The following is a 19,949-nucleotide window of genomic DNA, read 5'->3' as shown; positions in this document are numbered from 1 at the left end:
AATATTTGGGAGTCTACTTGTCGAGACAAACCCAGGAACTATATGAACACAACTATAACACACTTTTCACAATAATAAGGTCAGATCTAAACAACTGCAAAAATATCAACTGCCCATGGATTGGCTGAACCAATATAATAAAAATGACAATTCTGCCTAAATTAACTTACTAATTCACTGCCAACAAATCAAACTACCAAGAACTTGTTTTAGAGCTAGAAAAAAGAATAACAAAATTCATCTGGAAGAACAAAAAGTCAAGAATATCAAGGGAATTAATAGAAAAAAAAAAGACGCAAAGAAAGATGGCCTAACTGTACCAGATTTAAAACTATACTATAGAGCAGCAATCATCAAAACTATTTGGTACTGGCTAAGAAACAGAGTGGTGGCTCAGTGGAATAGGTTAGGTACACAAGACACAGCAGTCACTGACTATAGTAATTTACTGTTTTGATAAAGCCAAAGACTCCAGCTTCTGGGTTAAGAATTCACTACTTGAAAAAAACTGGAAAACAGTACAGCAAAAACTAGGCACAAACCAAGATTTCACATCATGTACTAAGATAAGGTCAAAATCGGTACATGATTTAGACATAAAGGGTGAAACCATAAGCAAATTAGGAGAGCAAGAAATGGTTTTACCCGTCAAATCTATGGAGAATGGAAGAATTTATGACCAAATGAGAAAGAGAACACTATGAAATGCAAAACTGATCATTTTGATTACATTAAATTAGAAAGGTTTTGCATAAACAAAACCAATGCAACCAAGATTAGAAGGAAAGCAGAAGGCTGGGAAACAATTTTTATAGCCAGTGTTTCTGATAAAGGCCTCATTTCTCAAATATATAGAGAACTGAGTCAAATTTGTAAGAATGGGGCAGCTAGGTGGCACAGTGGATACAGTGTCAGCCCTGGAGTCAGGAAGACCTGAGTTCAAGTCTGCCCTCAGAAACATAACACTCACTAGCTGTGTGACTCTGGGCAAGTCACTTAACCCCAACTGCCTCATATAAAAAAACAAAACAAAAACAAATTTGTAAGAATACGAGTCATTCCCCAATTGATAAATGGTTAAAGTATATAAATAGGCAATTTTCAGATGAAATTATAGCTATCTATAGTCACATAAAAATGCTCTCTTTTGATTAGAGTATTGCAAATAAAAACAACTCTCAGGTACTATATCACACCTATCAGATTGGCTAATATGATAAGGAAAATGATAAATGTTGGAGATGAGGAAAATTAGAACACTACTACACGCTTGCTGAAGTTGTGAACTGATCTAACCATTCCAGAGAGCAATTTGGAACTATGCTCAAAAGGCAATCAAACCATGCATATCCTTTGATCCAGCAATGTCACTACTAGGTCTGCATCCCAAAAAGATCATAAAAAACACAACTACAAAATACTTTTCACACAAATACAATCACATGTACAAAAATATTTATATCAGCTTTTTGTGGTAGCCAAGAATTGGGAATTGCAGGGATGCCCATCAATTGGGGAATGGCTGAACAAGTTGTGGCATATGAATGTAATAGAATACTACTGTGCTATAAAAAATATTGAGCAGGCAGATTTCAGAAAAATGGAGACTAAGATGAACTGATGCTGAATGAAGTAAGCAGAACCAGGAGAACACTGTGCAATGATCAACTATGCTAGCCTTAGCTCTTCTCAGCAATACAAAGATGTAAGACAATTCCAAAGGACTCACAATGGAAAATGCTATCCACATTCAGTAAAAGAACTATGGAGTCTGAATGCAGATCAAAGCATACTATTTTCACATTATTTTTGGTTTTGTTTTTTCTTTCTCATGGTTTTTCCTTTTTTTCTGATTCTTCTTTAGCAACACAACTAATGTGAAAATATATTTAACATGATTGTACAGGTATAAACTATATCAGATTGCTTACTATCTTGGGTAGGGTGAAAGAAAGGGAAAGAAAAATTTGGAAGTCCAAATATAAAAATGAATTTTGAAAACTATCTTTACATGTAATTGGAAAAAAATAAAATATTAAGTGGGAAAAAAACAATAAATAAATACATCTAGTTATACATAGATAGATAGATAAATCACTAGAATAACTGAATCATGTCAAGACTAAAGTTCTCACTATACATGAAGACAAAAGACAAAAGGAAACTGCAGCTAAAAGAAAGGATATCTGGAGAGGCAAATAAAGGTGTTGGCAGAGTTACTTTTCTCATGTATCTAAAGGAAACAAGCCACAAAATTTAGGGAATATGTGATCATTTTATGTTGCAGTGCTCATGGTAAGCATTTACAAAAAGACCACAATGAAGATAATTATAGCTTATATGCCAACATCTGTTGCAAAGGATAAAAAAAAATTAGAGAAATATTATGAAGAATTCAAAAAGAGCCTCCAAATTAAACCAACACATACTTTAAATACTTGATATTTTCAAAGTAATGGTGAACAATAAAATAAAAGCAAAAAATATGTGGACAATGGGGTGGGGGAAGGGGAGAGATGGGGAGAAAATTTGGAACTCAAAATTTTGTGGAAGTGAATGCTGAAAACTAAAAATAAATTAAAAAAAAAAAACCCATATAAAGTATGATCCACAGAGTCATGAAGAGTCAGACATGACTGAACAGCTGAACAGCAACAATATCTAATGTAACCCCCTTTTTTATATTAGAAAACATATCTAGAAATTTGTTCATGGTCAAAAACAAGTTCATGATAAATCCAGAAGTAAAGCAAGGTTCAGTTTATTTCTTATCAAGGACTTGTTTCATTATGCTCTGCTATAAAAGAGTAGAGGAAGGAGAGAAGAAGAGGAAAATGTTAGGAAAGATTTATAAGGCTATATTTCTTGGAGAGATCATGTAATTTCGATGTCTGTCTGTGACCCTATGATATTTAGCCTTTGTTGCCTACAAAGTATTGCACATATTTAACTTCATTTATTCATCTATTGTTGTCATAAATACAATATTGGACTTGGAATCAGAAAAAAAATATATGGACAAACATTATTTAAGCATTAAAAAATTATAGAAGATAAAGGCCTATAGACCTAAAAGAAGCCTAATGCTCAAAAAGTTGGGAGGACACGGACATATATAACACCACCCCCCAAGACATGAAACCAATTGTATTTTAGTAGATAGCAAACATGATTACTGATGTTGGGGTCATTTCCAAATCAGCTAGGTATACAGTCATATCACTGACATATGAGCACAGAGATAAAAAATCAATACCAATTGAGAGAAAGAACTAAAAAATAAGAAGAAAAATATATATGGCAACATATTTTGTTGGAGACAACTCCAATATGACCTTTTATACAAGCTGATACCAAAAAAAAAATTGGAAATGGATAATAGAACAGACATCAAGATCCCATTTCTTACAGCTAATGGAGTCAGTCTATCATCATACATACACACACACACACACACACACACACACACACACACAATACACACTTTTTTTTTGGACAAACACTACAGGCAATGAATTAAATCCAGAATTTAAAAGAAGGAGGAGAGAGGGCTGGATGGCCTTTGATAACTTGCAGAGTGCTTTTAAGGACCACAAGCTTCTCCTTGAAAGAGGGACCCATCTTTTCATTATCAATAGTGACCAGGTGATGCTGTATGGCTGGGAGTCAGGGAATACGATGGGAGTGAACTGAAGAACAAAAGGACAATGAAACAGTAAATTTTGAGTGTGAGTAGGCTGTGCTATATTACTAAGGAAAAGTTCTGCTGGTAAAGTAGTGCAAAGGACACTAAGAGGATAGAACTGGAAAAGGAGGTGGACCACTGATGCCATGAGTGGGGGATAACCAATGGACAGTCTCTGCATTCCAGTGGCATTCACTTAGAAGGGTCTGAGGGTACTGGGTAGACTCTTTTTTGGGGATCGATGGGAGGACTTGGATGAGAGTTAAAAGGGATGAAAAGCTATGCAGAGACTTTGATCAGCACTGTTGAAGAAGTGACCACATTAACAAGATCACAGCTCCACCAAAATATCGAAGCTCTCCAAAAAGCAACACCTGTCTTTCAAGAGACTGCCAACATTTTTGCTTTTGGGGTATATATGCACATACATACATACATATATACATACATACACACATATGTAAATGTGTGTGTGTGACTAGACGATATGGAATAAATATGATGTATTAAACACGTTACCATGGAGGGGAAAGCCCTTATTACAATGTTAATTTATAATTTTGCTGACTCGGCAGGAGAACAGTAGCTCTGATGAAGACCTTTATGTTAGAAATGGGTTGTTGTGCAGTTGTGTCCAACTCTTTGTGACCCCATTTGGGTTTTCTTGGCAAAGATACTGGAGTGGTTTGCTATTTCATTCTCCAGCACATTTTACAGATGAGGAAATCGAAGCCAAGAGGATGAAGTGACTTGCCCAGGGTCATACAGCTAGAAAGTGTCTGAGGCCAAATTTGAACTCAGGAAGATGAGTCTTCCTGACTTCTGTGCGATATGATGGCACTTTTATCAGCCACGCCACCTGACTGCCCTAGAAATTTAAGTAGCCAGGCAAAAGAATGCCTATAAAGCACATATGGTGGTGGGAGAATATATGTGATGACACTGCTACCCAGTCACCTCTCATTTCACGTTGATCATTGGCTCTCACCACTGTGATGGTTATTAAGAGAGCTGCAGGACTACTATTGAATTTCCTAGGCCATAGTCCTCCTCACTATCTGCTTCCTCAGCACACAAAGGGTATTATATTGGTCTTACTGTATTTTATGACACATAACAGGAGAGTCGAGTGGCACAGTGGGTAGAGGGCTGGGCCTGGAGTCAGGAAGAATCATCTCCCTGAGTTCAAATCTGGCCTCAGAAACTTACTAGATGGGTGATCCTGGGCACGTCACTTCACCCTGTTTGCCTCAGTTTACTTACCTGTAAAATGAGCTGGAGAAGGAAATGGGAAACCACTCCAGTATCTTTGCCAAGAAAAATCCCAAGTGTGGTCACAAAGAGTCAGAGACGACGACGACAACAACAACAGTAGAATCAAAGCATTCAGGAGACAAATTTTTGGGGGGGAAAAGAACGGCATTCAAAGTTAGAGATATTGTGTGTATTGTTTCCTCTAAAACGAAATGTTTTCAATTGGGAAACAACCAGATGCTAAGCAGAAGCTGACGGAAGAGGCTAGAAAAAGACTGGACTAACCTACTTACTACCCATGAATTTAACCCAACCACCTTTCATCCAATCCACAGGGCAGAGAAGAGGAGATGTAAAAATTGGCTTGCAGCTTGAAAAATCAATTTATGACATGGAGTCAGTTAACACAATTAACTAATGGTAACTTAAAATGTTTTAATGTACAGCTAAGAACTCCATATCTGTAATCTTTATTTCATCTATTTTTTCTGAATGGATTTTCTACAGTAAAAAGTTGAGGGTAAGTATATATGCATTTGTGTGTACAGACTCATGCTCATGCTTGGAAGGGGGGGATGAAAAAGAGTTAACTCATTTTTGCAATTGCCAACTTTGAAAATACTATTTCAATATGGCATAACATGTTTTAAATACCTTTAAAATTTTTAATAAAATTAAGCAGTGTATTTGTAATGATGATACTGATGTCAGTGTAATTATACCTTAATATTGTTGTATTAAAAGTACATTGATTTTTCCAATCACATTTTAATTCATATCCTATATTTTATATTTGCTTTAGCAATGGTTTAGCAACATTTTAGGTGTGCACAGACACAATCTTAACACAGACACAATCTTATTTGTCTATAAAACTTATTTCTGTCCTGAAAATTTGTATGTAGTTTTTATGGTGAGGTTTACCGAGATCAATGTAGTGATGTCTTGATTAGTGAGAAGTCTCAGCAGTTAAAGCAATGTGAATTATAGGTCTTCGCTAAACAAACAATGCTACAAGAAAACATAGCGAAGACCTGTGTTTAGACTTAGCTGTGTGATGGGTGGACTTACTGTTGTTGCTGTTTAGTGTTTTTCAGTCATGTTCGATCTTCATGACCCCACTTGTGGTTTTCTTTTGCCATTTCCTTCTTCAGCTCATTTTTACAGATGAGGAAACTGAGGCAAACAGGGTTAAGAGACTTGCCCAGGGTCATGCAGCTAGTAAGTGTCAAGTGTTTGGTCTGAGGCCGGATTTGAGCTCAGGTCCTCCTGACTTCAGGGAAGGTGTTCTATCCATTATGCCATCTAATTGCCCCGAGGCTGGATTTAAACTCAGGAAGATGAGCTTTCCTGATTGCAGGCCCAGCACTGTGTCACCTAGCTGTCTGATGGATAGCCTTACCCTTTAAAAAAATCTTATATGGATTACAAATGATCCAAGACTGGCTGAGACAGAGTAATAAAAATAATAACTGGTTTCTAGATAAACTAATGTTTGTATTAAGAAGATGTTAGTAAAAAAGTGTTAGGGGTCTCTATGCTATTTATTCTAAGAAGTGTGGCATCTTTATAGTAACGGCCAGAGCCCTAAAATGGTGGCTCAGTTTTCCTATCTGCAAAATGAGGAGTCGAGACAAGATGGTATTTCTGCTCCTAGCTTGTTCTCTGATTGTGTCTGTGTTTGTATATGTTCTTGAAAGGGTGAGATGAGAAAGTGTGAAGTAGGAAGTACAGGATAGTCATGTCATACTCAAGGAGAAACCAGAGCGACTAACTCATACACGGAGATCCCTGCAAGTGGCATATGGACTTAGAAGACCACATATTAACATTATCTATGTTCTATTAACTTTTCATTTATTTTGTTAAATAATTACTTTACTATTGGCAATTGTTATAATTCCCAATTCCCCAATTTTAATCTCTTTCAGGGCTGTACTGGGCCATGTTTGAAACCTCTGGCATAATGGATAAAGTGCTGGGCCGGCAGCCAAAAAGGCCTGAGCTCAAATCTTGTCTCAGATTTTTACTAGTTGTGTGAATCTGGGCAAGTCCTTTAACCTTTGTCAACCTTATTTTTCTTACTGGTAAAATGGAAATAGATAATAATAGTATCTATATCTCAGAGTTATTATGAGAATTAAATAAAGATAATCTATGTAAAGTGCTTTTCAAACCTTAAAGTACTATGTAAGTTTTTTTTTTAGAGAAAATGTATTCCGATAACATGAGGAGGCTGGAGAAGGAGAGGAAAAGGAACTGAAGCAAGGAAAACAGAAAGGATTTTATTCAACATTAGTCCTGAGCTCTATGCTATTTGAGAAAGGCTAGTTAATTGAGGAAGATTTTTTGTTCATTAAAAAAATTTTTCCCAAATAACAAAAATAAATTTTCTCTCCCTTCTACCTCTAATTGAGTAGCGGGAGAGGGCATGGAACTCCTTATAAAAAATATTCACAGTCAAGCAAAACAAATCCCACATAAGCCATAGCCAAGAAATATATGTCTCATTCTGAACTCAGGAAGATTTGTATTACCGGGAATAATTCAGGGAAGTGGGTGAGCTGGGGTTTGGGTGGCATTGAGGAGAGGAGTTTCACAAACCACAGATCATCTAATTTGAGCCTCACAACAACCTTGGATTAATATCCTTATTTTACAAAGGAGGAAAGCGAATCTTTGAGAGGTTAAATAACTTGTTTATGGTCACTTGGCTGGTAATTATCAGTGACAGGATTTGAACCCATGTTTCTCCTGAGTCTGGGTCTATCTAAAATCATCAGGCCACGCTGCCGTCAAGATACCTGCAAATCCCCCAAAGGTGCCAAGTTCTAAGGATGAACTGGACCAGTGGCAGGGAACCTTCAGCCTCGAGGCCACATATGACCTTCTAAGTCCTTGGGTGCAGCCTTTTGACTGAGTCCAAGTTTTACAGAACAAATCCTCTTATTAAGGGGATTTGTTCTTTGAAGTTTGGATTCAGTCAAAGGACCATTTGTTCTATAAACCTGGACTCAGTCAGGGACCTAGGAAGACACATGTAAATTTTGATTCAGTCAAAGGGCCGCACTTGAGGACCTAGATGGCCACAATTGGCCTGGAAGCCAAAGGTTCCGTATCTCTACTGTACTCTTATCACCAGAAGAAACTTGACAATATTCAGTCCCCCCATTTTACAGATGAGAAAATCCAGAAAATTTAAAGTCATTTAACCTCTCTTTGCCTCAGTTCCTCAGCTGTAAAATGGGGACACACTGGAGAATGAAACAGCAAACCACTCCAGTACATTTGATTACACTTAGGTAAATTCAGACAAAAGCCTCCAATGGCAGATGTTGAAATTGGTATCCACGGCCAAGTGCCCTTTCTCAGGGTGCTGATGTTGAGATTCCCAGCAATTACATCAGAATTACCCCTTTCCTTACTCAACTCAAGGTCCCACCACCCCCAGCATAAAAACCCCAACTCTGGTGATTTGAAATCTTCAGAAAAATAGAAACCAGTTCTTCCTTACTGAAACACTAATGACTCTTATGTATTTGAAATTTAGCAGTATCTTTTGAATGGTGTCCTTGAGTGCTGAATTATGGGTAAGTTAGATACCAGGCAACATTCCCTAAAAAAGCAATGATATGACAATGAGCATCCTTGAGATGTATACCTGGAAAAGACAATCCAAGTCTGTGAAATGAATAGTTTTAGTGGCCTGGATTCCAAAAAAAAAACCTGATAGACAACGAATAGATTGAAATACTCACATGTTACCTCGAAACCTTCTTAGGTCGTTATTTGGCTTCTCACATTCGATTATACTGGTGAACTTCAAGGGATTGAATTCAGCATCCTGAAATTATAAAATTTTACATATCAGATATATCTGAGCAAAGACTAATTACAGTCTCCAGTTTTATTATTAAAGCAATAGAAATGATAATCTCCTAATCTAATGTGTTAATAAACATTTATTAAGCACCTACTATGTGCTAAGCACTGTGGATACAATTATTTTTATATATATATATATATATATATATATATATAGAGAGAGAGAGAGAGAGAGAGAGAGAGAGAGAGAGAGAGAGAGAGTCTCTGCTCTCAAGGAACTATTAACCTAATGGGAAAGGCAACATACAAAAGAAAGCTTAAAAGGGGTGGGGAACATGGGGATATGAAGGGGAGATATCTGGTACGGGGGCAGAGGGGCAGGGCATGATGGAGAAGTCCAAAAGAGTGCAGCTGGGTGCAAAATTCTACATTCAAAGACCTTGAAAATAGTAGGTGCTTAATAAACGTTTCTCCATTTAAGTTATTATTCACTGTCCTACCATCGTATCCAACTCTTTGCGACTCCATGGACTTGTCCACAGTATATTCTTGGCAAACATACTGGAGTGGTTTGCTATTTCCTTCTCCAGTGTGTCCCCATTTTACAGCTGAGAAACTGAGGCAAATAGGGGTTAAATGACTTGCCCAGAATCACACAGCTAGTAAGCATATGAGGCCTTATTTGAACTCAGATCTTCCTGCTTCCAAGCCCAGAGCTCTATCTACTACACCACCTAGTTGCCTTCAAGTTTACATCATCATTAGCAAATTTTCCATGAACTGGGTTCTCCTTTCAAGCTGTTTCTTTCCTAAACTAAATTTCCCTTCTCACAGAAGAGTGCCTCTCTTTTTTGCAATACAGGATTTTTAGAAAAGTTCTTTCTTCACATTTAAGCTCTGGGTATATTTACATAGAATAGTAAAAACTGCCTTGTTTTTGATAAACCTCTATTATCAGAATACTGTAGATTAAGGTATACAACCCAGACACACAATTGGATATTAACAGCTTATGTCTATCTCATGTTTTAAAACTTACAAAGCACTTTTACATATATTATCTCAGATTTAGAGCTGGAAAGGCTATCACCTACTCCAATCCCATCATTTTAGAGATTACAAATCAGACCGAGGAGGTGAAGACACCTACCTAAGTTCACACAGGCGGGAAGGGGCAGAAATAGCATTCAAACCCATGTCTTTTTGCTTTAAATTCAGTAATCTTTCCAATATAACAACTCTCAGTCGATGTGTATTTGTTTAAATTGACAATATTTATACACCATTTTCTAAGCACATGGGTAAATCATTTCCAAGATTTGGTAATCTCATATGTTTCTTTAAATTTCTCAATGACCTATTTCATAATAATCAGAATTTATAGAGTTGGAAGGAATCTACAGAGTTCATCAAGTTCAACCTTGTGATATTTCCTAAATTGTTCCAGACAAGTGAATGTGGGTGGGGGTGCGGAGGGTTCAAGTAGGATTGAGGAAAAAGGATGGCTTTCTTCATCATGGCAGCATAGTGCATTCAATAAACCATTGGACTTGGAGTCAGGAAGTGTGTCTTAAGAGTTTAGTTTCCTCATCTGTAAAATGAGTCAGACTCAATGATTTCTAAGGTCCTCTTCCTCTTCAGCTCAAAATCTATTATCCTATAATTCTATAATCTGCTTGTTTCACTTCAAAAAAAAAAAAAAAAACCCAGAGGCACCAAGTCCTGGGGATGAATTATACCACCAAAAACCTCCATGGCATGTGGGTGGGAGACCGTGGGTGGGAGACCTGGGTGTTATAACCAGCCAAGGAATCAATTGCCTTTCAATACCCCTGGAGAACAATCTTTGTGGAAGGCCTAGAGATCTCGAAAATCTACACAGAGGGTGGCAAGATAGGAGAGAAGACAGAAATAGCCACGGAGGATATTCAAAAGTGGTTTTCACACACTTGAAGTAATGAAATTAAAGGGCCCTCAAGAGGACTGTGATAAATTGTAAGGTCTACTGGAATTTGAGTCTGATAGAGCTAGGGTTCCATCACTTACAAGTGGCATGACCTTGGGCAAGTTATGAACCTCCATCTCACGTGCCTCAGTTCTTTTAGGGGGAGAATATGGCTTGAAAGAAATATTCAAGGTTTTATATAATTTTCCTTCCAAATGAATTAAAAAAAAATGATGGCAGCTTTAAAAAAATCTGCTCACTTCTCCTCATTATGTGGAGATAAACATGTTCATAGATTAACAATGGGGGAAATCTACTCTTTCTGCTCCGAAGGTTGTCTCCATTCTAAAATGTGGATTAAGACCACTTGTCCTGTGTACCACAGTGGTGTCCCAAAGATGGGATGAAATAATGTATATGAAAGTACTTAAGCAATTACAAAATACTAGCCAATTAATTCATTTTCTACCTTTTTTCACCTATAGGATAACTTACTGCAGTGAAGGTAAGCTAAAGGCCTATTTGGTACAATCATGTACATTTTCTGTTGTTCTCTCTGCATAGTGCACTGCCAAAATTAAGTTTCCCCTTGTTATGTGAATTTTATTCCATTCCTCGAAGTCCTCTCCTGACTCTGTATTACTTTTCACATGGAGTTTACGTCATTCAGCTTTGTTTATAAGGTCCACCCTGTAAACATTTTCTAGCTTGTTCCAATACATTTGAAGACCCTGTTGGTGAATTGGCCATGAGTCTGTAATCTAGCAGAAAAGACATGATACATGTACACTGTCAGCAAAAATATACCCATCTGCAAAATAGCTACTGTATATACTTGCATGCAATCCAGGATAAGTAGGCCTAACTTTCAAATCCTTTCATAAGTTCTTGCTTATCTATCTTATAATGGGCAAGCTTCAAGAAGCAATAATCATGTTTTCTAAAAATTATGTATATTTTATATCCATTGCAGATTGATCTATGTTTATATAATTTCATTTGGATAGTAAATAATAATTAATAGTAATCACCACTGTCAAGAGATAAAGTTGAGTTGATAAATGGACTGAAAATATTTTAGCTCAGTAAATTTATTTCACTAGTACTTTTGCTTTAAGAAGTGTGTGTGTGTATGTGTGTGTGTATATGTGTACATACACAAATTCAGTATGAGATGATATTTGGTTAGGTAAAAAAACAATGAAAAAGAAAGCACATATTTAATGAAACACATAAGAAACTCTAAGATTTCTGTGTTAGCCTAGAGACATTGATCTATTCTGGCAATTAAGTATTTAGAATAAGATACCGCTTCCTTAATTAGAATGGAAGAATAATCACAAATAATTTGCTAAAGTCTAGAATAGCAATCCTGCATACAATAATTTCATTACTGTTTAAACTGTTTAAACAAGCAGTACATTCCAAATAAAGTACTTAATTTAATTTTATTTGTTATTAATAGGGCTGGGAAAATATTTCTTTAATGGTTCTTGAGTCAAATTTTCCTCTGTGTCACTAACAAATTCTCCATTCGAGATCTCTCCCTCTAAAAATTTTTCTGTCTTCTTGGTTTTACTGGAACCCTTCTCTTTCCAGAAGATAACCTCATCCTTAGCCACCCTCTGCAGTTCTGATTATTCGTTTTCTTGTCCACCTTTAACACACCAGAACAAAAAGAAGAACTGACATACTTCTTGCTTTTCACTGCCACTTCCTGGCCCTCAATTTGCAATAGTACTAGAGTCAGGAAGACCTGAGTTCAAACCTTGCCTCAGACACTTACTAGCCCTGTGATTCTGGCAAGTCACTTAATCTGTTTGCCTCAGATTCCTCATTTGCAAAATGGAGATAATGATATCACCTATCTCCAGGGGTTGTTGTGAGAATCAAATGAGTTAATAATTGTAAAGTGTTTATCCAGTCCTTATAACACAGTAAATGCTATATAAACAATTATTTAGTTAGCAATTATTAATATGTAGCTCGGTGACACAGTGGATAGAGTGCCTGGCCTCTATTGCCTGACTCCAAGTCAATGAGACTCATCTTTGTGAGTTCAAATCTGGCCTTAGACATTTCCTAGCTGGGTGACCCCGGGCAAGGCACTTAACCCTGTTTGCCTCAGTTTCCTCATCTGGAAAATGAGGAGAAGAAAATGGCAAACCATTTCAGTATCTTTGCCAAGAAAACCCCAAATGGGGTCACGAGGAGTTTGACACGACTAAAAAACAACTAAACAACAACATTGATATTATTACTTATTGTTATCCAGACATACCACTGACTCTGAAACTTCTCATTTGAAACTTACTCCACCTGTCCATATTATCCTTTCCAGGTCTGTGTTGTTATGTTAATCTCTCTCATCTCAAGCAATTCAGTACCTGACTCAGTTTTCCTCTCCATCCCAAACTCTGCCTTCATAACTGGAGAAATTCAACATCCAAATTGTTACCTCCTAGAATGACTTGGCCTCCTAGTTTATTTCCCTCTTTAATTTCCATGACCTGCGTCTTCCATCTCTGTTACACATAAGCTCTCACAAATCCTTTCAAACAATGTCTCGGGGCAGCTAGGTGGTGCAGTGGATAGAGCACCAGCCCTGAAGTCAGGAGGACCTGAGTTCAAATCTCACCTCAGACCAAACACTTGACACTTACTAGCTGTGTGACCCTGGGCAAGCCACTTAACCCCAATTGCCTTAAAACAAACAAACAAACAAACCACACACACAACGTCTCCCCTCTTATCATTCTGAAATTCCTTTCCCTGATTTTAAATAATGTCCTGTCCTTCTATGACTTCCCCTGCCTCATTCCCACCCAACCATTCTTCACCTTTACCGCAGCCTTCAATTCCTCTCTGCCTTCCTGTTCCCCCAATCCATCCCCAGTGCTCTGGCCTCCCCTCCCTTCATCATCTCAATCTTGTGGTTAACCAGTTCAATTATGTACTTTGTTCCTTCCAGGAATCTCTTTCTCCCTTGCTCCTTCCTGCTATTTATTTATACACCCAGAGTTCTGTTGTCTTTAGGCCATTTGCAGGATGGTGAACTAAGAGGGGCCTTAAAAAGTCAGGAAGACCTGAGTTCAAATCTAGCCTCAGATATTTCCTGTGTGACCCTGGGCAAGCCACTCAACCTCTGTCTGCTTCAATCTCCTCACCTGTAAAATGAGAATAATATCTATCTAGGTCTAGGAAAACAACTTCCTTTTAAAGAGAATACTGAAGCCCAGAGGGAAAATGACTTGTCCAGGTTTACACAGCTAGTAAGCAGAATTATGATTTGAATTCAGTTTCTCCCACACCAAATCAAGGCTTTCACCACTATACCACATTTATACTTAAACAAAAGCCCAGACCTGACCATGGCCATCCTTTACCTAGAACCATACTTTTTGTGGCTAAGTCATTTCAGTCACGTCCAACTCATTGTGATCTGCCATTTGGGGTTTTCTTGACAAAGATATTGGAGTGGTTTGCCATTTCCTTCTCCAGATCATTTTACAGATGAGGAAACTGAGGCATACAGGGTTAAGTGACTTGCCCAAGTTTAGACCGCTAATAAGTGTCTAAAGCCAGATTTGAACTCATGAAGATGAGTCTTCACGACTCCAAGTACAGCACTCTGTCCACGGTGCCACCTACCTGCCTAGAAACATACAGTGGCTTCCTATTTGTTTTCAGAGAAAAATACCTAACTCCTTAAAGTGGCTTTAAAGGCCCTTCTATACCATGGCTTCTACAACCTTTCCAGAGTTATTTTATATTATTCTCCTTCATGCATTTTACATTCTAACACAATTTAATTACTGTTTGGTCTCCAAACTCAAAATTCTAATTCCCATCTCTGCATTTGCAAAAGCGACTCCCATCTGTGGTAGAGCATTCTGAGCTCCTTTGGTCTCATAAGCCACAGTGGGACACTGACTCTAACATAGTGATGCCATTTTGGTCCTCTTTGAGAAGGACAACAACCAACCAAACCATGTCTAGAACATCTTTTCTCCTCTTCCCCATCCATCCAAATCCTCATTTTTCTTTGAGGATCAGTTCAGATTCCACTTCCTCTACAAAGTGGAACCACTGCTTACTGGCACTCTTTCTTTCATCAAATTGCCTCGTATTTATTTATCTGACTTCTACACTTCTGATTCTTTCCAAACTTCACCACCATGACTCATTTGCCTTCTTGTCCTGAAACGTCTCACCACCGTGCTTCTTGGCCCCCTTCTCTTATTGGTGAGTTCCTTCTGGAGGGCCTCCATTTTGGGGATGGTCCTAGACTGACCAAATTTAATTCTCCTGCTTTTGTGTCTGCCTCTCTTCGGATTTCACTATGCAGTATGCTCTTCAAACTGGTACCCCCCTCCCCATTTCAGCTACATTTCTTGTACTCCCTTTCCTTATTAGAATGCAAGCTTCTTGAAGGCAGGTACTATTTTTTATTTCTGTGTATCCCTAGCACTTAGCGTAGAGCATGGCATGTAATAAACACTTAAAGGCTTGTTGTCTTGCCTTGCCAGTGACTGTGTCTAAGTTCTTCCCTCTACTAGAATGTAAGGTCCTGGAGGGAAGACTCTGGTGTAACTGGATGAGAATTGCACTTTGAGTCAGAAGACCTTAGTCTGAGCCTTAGCTTTGCTACTTATTATTTTGATGTCACTTTTCTGATCCTAAATTTTGTCACCAATGAAAAAGGGAGCAATATCTCAGAAGGTTGTATTTATCAACTGATAATGTTTTGTAATCATATAGAACTACAGTCATTTAACAAATTTTATTATCATTCGTTTGAAAATAGTAAGAACTAGCATTTATATAGTGCTTTAAGGTTTGTAAAGTACTTTACAAATATTATCCTCATTTTATAGATGAGGAAATTGAATCAGACAGAGGTTAAGTGACTTGCCTGAGGTCACACAGGGAGTATCTGAGGCTGAATTTGAACTCAGGTTTTCCTGACACCAGGTCTAGCCCTCCATCCACTGTACCACTCAGCAACTTGTTCAGAAGATTCACCCTGACTTTTGATCTCATTCTCATTTCTCTTTCAAGTATTATAGCCAAATTTTCTTCACTAAACTCTAGTCAGATTTCATTAACTTTGATCATATCCATGTCATATGCTGAATTTCTGAAAACCATAAAAAGTATAGTGATTAAAAATAACATTAAACGTATATATAATTAATATTAATCTCGGGTGGTTATAGTAAAACAATATTTTCTTAGACACATTGGTAAAAGCAACTATGTATAACAGGTTTCTCAACAAGATACAGTGCATCAAGTATGTTTATGAAAAAAAAAACCAAACCTCATACAGTTATTCCTTCCACATTGTGGGGGTTTGGGGCATGACACCCCTGCCATCTGGAAAACCCACGTAAAACTTTTTGGCCCTCCCTTCATACCAGAGAAGAAGCCTGAATTTTTTCTTTTTCTTTTATGGGGTGTTTACACCCCACACAATACTATACATATTTCCGTATACAATACTATACGTATTTTTATGCATTTCTGAGTTTCTAAACTTTTTTTTTTTTTGGTCATCTGCTGGCCTTCATGCAACATCTGTGGCTTCAGCAAAACTCTCAAAAAATTCCCATTTAATTTCTTATGCCAACCCATGATGTATCAAAACCACGATGGGGACAGTCGCAATGTGGAAGGCATAACTGTACAAGAATATCAATAATTTCAAAGAGTATTTTCAAGTCTGTTTAAAAAAATTAAAAACTTATTATCTTTATTTGTTGGCTGCAATAGGCCCATATTCTTTTCCTTTAGTTATACAAAAGTTTCAGGAGCCTCATATTTATTTAAAGTTTTGTAAATTGTCCAGAGGTGGATATAATACTTTTTTTTTAAGAGGGAAGAACTCATAAATACATAATCCAGGATTTCCATGAAGGAGGTGATTTCCATGGCATACTAATATTATACTTGGCAGACAATGTAGTATGTTTAAAATATTCTGTCTTTGTTGTTTGTTCTAAGAATATATACTTGACATGGCTCAGGAATGCTAGGACATTTTGTCTCTGGGACTGCAGATATTATAATCATGACATTATGCAAATAATTATGTGGATTTGGGGCAGGTCCAAATTTATGAAAAGAAAGCATCTATCTTACTCTGGCATTTGAGGCAATTTAGTCAGCTTTATTTCAGAAAAGAATCAACCATTTGAGGTGCCGAACAGTTTTTTTGTAAATTCCATAAAAATAATTCTTTAGTTTCTAACTCAGTTGGATGTATAATATGCAATATTATACAAATATACATATGTGATATAATATGTTATATAACATATAATAAAAACTACAAGCAACCTCAAACAAAAAGAAAACACAGACATGAAAGTAGAACAAAGTAAAGCTGTCACAAAACCATTCATGTTGCCCCACAGGTAATGAATAAACCCATTTCAATGATTCAAATAGAGAGAAGATAAGAAATAAAATAAAGCAGGAAGGGCATCTACTTCCAAAGTCCTAATTCTACTAAAAACTGGATTCCATGGATCAGAGTAGAGAAACCAAAAAACCCCCATTTCTTTATTTGTCCCCTTTAGGGTACACTGTGATTGAAAGTGGCAATTCACCGAAAAATCTATATAAACTTCATACGAGTATGGTAGAAGTTGGCGCTTTCAATGTTACTGGGTCTAGGACCCAATGAAACCTGTCCAGTAATAACAAGTTTAAAACCCCTGTTTCAGACTATATCTTTAAAGCTGAAATAAGTGAACTGTGATATGGTGTATCTGTTTATTTTGGTTATGTTATCATTGCATGGGGTAGACTGTAGGGATAAAAGACTATTACGATAGTCAAAAGTATTCATGTGAATTTAGGGCATAATTCTAAAAACTTTAAGAATTAAAGGCTTTAGAATTTCTTAGTCTTGTTTTTAATACCAATAGGATGCTTGTTCTTCCTTCTTGATCTCACCTAGGGCAGCTAGGTGGTGCCTCGTAGATTTCCATCTCCTTCAAGACTCAAATCAAGCACCTCCTTCAGAGTGGGGCCTTTCATAGGTCCCCCGAGATGCTAGATACTGACCCCAATTATCATCTACTTATTTTACATATATCTATAAGTGTACATGTTGTCTCTCCTGATAGGATATAATTCTCTAGAGGGCATTTTGTTTTTGTATTCTCAGGGCCAAGCACAGCAAATCTATGAAACAGCTACTAAATATATGCTTAATGATTGATTAGGTGTATATGTATCACTATCTCTGTGTAATTCAAGTTTCAAATAACTCAAAAGGCACCTGGTGGTCATTAATTGAATGCAACATTATTAATGAAGAATTATGCAAGAGAAGTAGCATCAGGAATATCATCAAAGAGATAGATGACTAGAAAAGGAAGTGGGCCAATTAAGGAGTAGTAGCAAGACATAATCAATGGACATCTCGTATCCACCACTGGGACCTCTGTCCTCAGTACAGTAGGTGGATCCTCTGTGGGATTTATGGGAAGACACAGGTAACAGTCATAAAGGAGGCATGACTGCTTTGTAATTCATTGGAAGAAGAAACCATTCTTTATTTATGATTATTTATGATTTATGATGTGATCATAGATTCATCCAAATGTCAAAGTATATCCCACATATTCTCCAAAGAATCTTGTTTGTTTGTGTAGTGGTTTAGTATCATTAGATAAGGAACCAGAAATAGCAATATAATATATTTTACCATTCCCCAGGAAGTAAGCAATTCAAACCACCAACAAGCATTAGTGATTACATGGTAGGCACAAGGATGCTGAGAAAGAAACCAAAAACACATAATCCCTCCCCTCAAGTTGTTGACATTCAAGTGGGGAAAAACCATACATAAAAGAATTAAAACTATATACAAAGTAAATACAATTTAATTTCTAAAGGGGCAGCTAAGTGGCTCAGTGGATAATTTGCAGGGCCTGGATTCAGGAAGACCTGAGTTCAATCCAGCCTCAGACACATAATAGTTCCGTGAAAATAGCTGTGTGACCCTGGATAAGTCACTTACCCCTACTTGCCTTGATTTCCTCATCTGTAAAATGAGTTGGAGAAGGAAATGGCAAACCACTCCAGTATCTTTGCCAACAAAACTCCAAGTTGAGTTACAAAGAATCAGAATGATTGAGACAACTGAACAACAACAACAAAATTTCTAAAGGACACTAGCAACTGTGAGGAGTCCAGATGAGCTAAGCTTTGAAGGGACCTAGGAGTTCTAACCAGAAGGAATAAAGGGCATGCAAGACACAGAAGAAAGACTATACAAAGTCATAGAGATAAGAGGTAGACAGTATGCAAGCAAGTTGGGTTATAACATAATACATATGAAGGGAAATGATATTCAGTAAACCTAAAAAAATAGTCTAGATCACTAGTGCAATAGTATAGGTGACAGAGAAGTGATGAGTACCTGAACTTGGGTGGGGACTATGTGAATGGAGAGGTGGGGATAGATATTACGAATGCTGAGAGGACAAAATTACCAACTGACTAGACATAGGGAATGAGAGATAGTAATGAATCAAGGAGGACCCTTACATTGAAAACCTCAGTGACTGGGAGGATGGTACTACCTTCAAAAGAAACAGGAAACTGAAAAAGTCAGTCAACTAGCATTTATTAAGTGCCTGCTATATGCCAAGCACTGTGCAAAACAGAGCGTATTTGGGGGAAATGTGAATTTTTGAAATGCTTAAGTTAGTTGACTCAGGCTGACAATAAGTATATAGCAAAAGTAGAGCTAGATTTCTTCTTCCTTAAAACAAGAAATAAAACCTTCAAGATTTACTACACAGGCATTTATACTGGACTGTAAAAATCAGATATTATTACTTTTTCATCATAAAAGTGGAAAATTAAGAAAGTCAATTTACAAAGCTGGGAAGTTTGCAGAATTTTCTTTTTTGAAATCAGAAGACCAAAGAAGTCAAGACACGGTTCCAATACTGACTTGCTGTGCAACCCTGAGCATATCATTTAAACTCTCTGTGCCTCAGTTTCTTCATGTGTAATAGGTTGTTGTATTACCTACATCACAGGGTTGTAGTGAGGAAAACAATTTGTAAATCTTAAAAGCATTTTATTACTTTGAATTATTTTAATAACCTTGGAAAAAAAACATCAAATATGCTTTTAGTTTACAATACTTGGAAAGAAAACCAAGTGCTTTCATGTGTGAACTTGCAATATTTGTACTACCTAATTTTGTGCATG

General features: G+C 37.1%; 1 protein-coding gene across 2 annotated transcripts in view; it reads right to left on the bottom strand.

Annotated features, from left to right (window-relative positions):
- ATP10A (ATPase phospholipid transporting 10A (putative)) overlaps nucleotides 1–19,949 on the bottom strand; it is a 271,184-nt gene that overhangs the window by 73,260 nt on the left and 177,975 nt on the right. For both annotated transcript variants that reach the window (XM_027856633.1, XM_027856634.1), the window contains exon 3: nucleotides 8,698–8,783. In XM_027856633.1, coding sequence (XP_027712434.1) covers nucleotides 8,698–8,783 — 86 coding nt within the window. The remainder of the gene's footprint in view (nucleotides 1–8,697; nucleotides 8,784–19,949) is intronic.

The sequence above is a fragment of the Vombatus ursinus genome, unplaced genomic scaffold (assembly GCF_900497805.2).
Source record: "Vombatus ursinus unplaced genomic scaffold, bare-nosed wombat genome assembly UNPS02011591.1, whole genome shotgun sequence".
NCBI lineage: Eukaryota > Metazoa > Chordata > Mammalia > Diprotodontia > Vombatidae > Vombatus > Vombatus ursinus.
The sequence above is the reverse complement of the archived record's forward strand: the minus strand, read 5'-3'. Positions and strand labels throughout refer to the sequence as shown.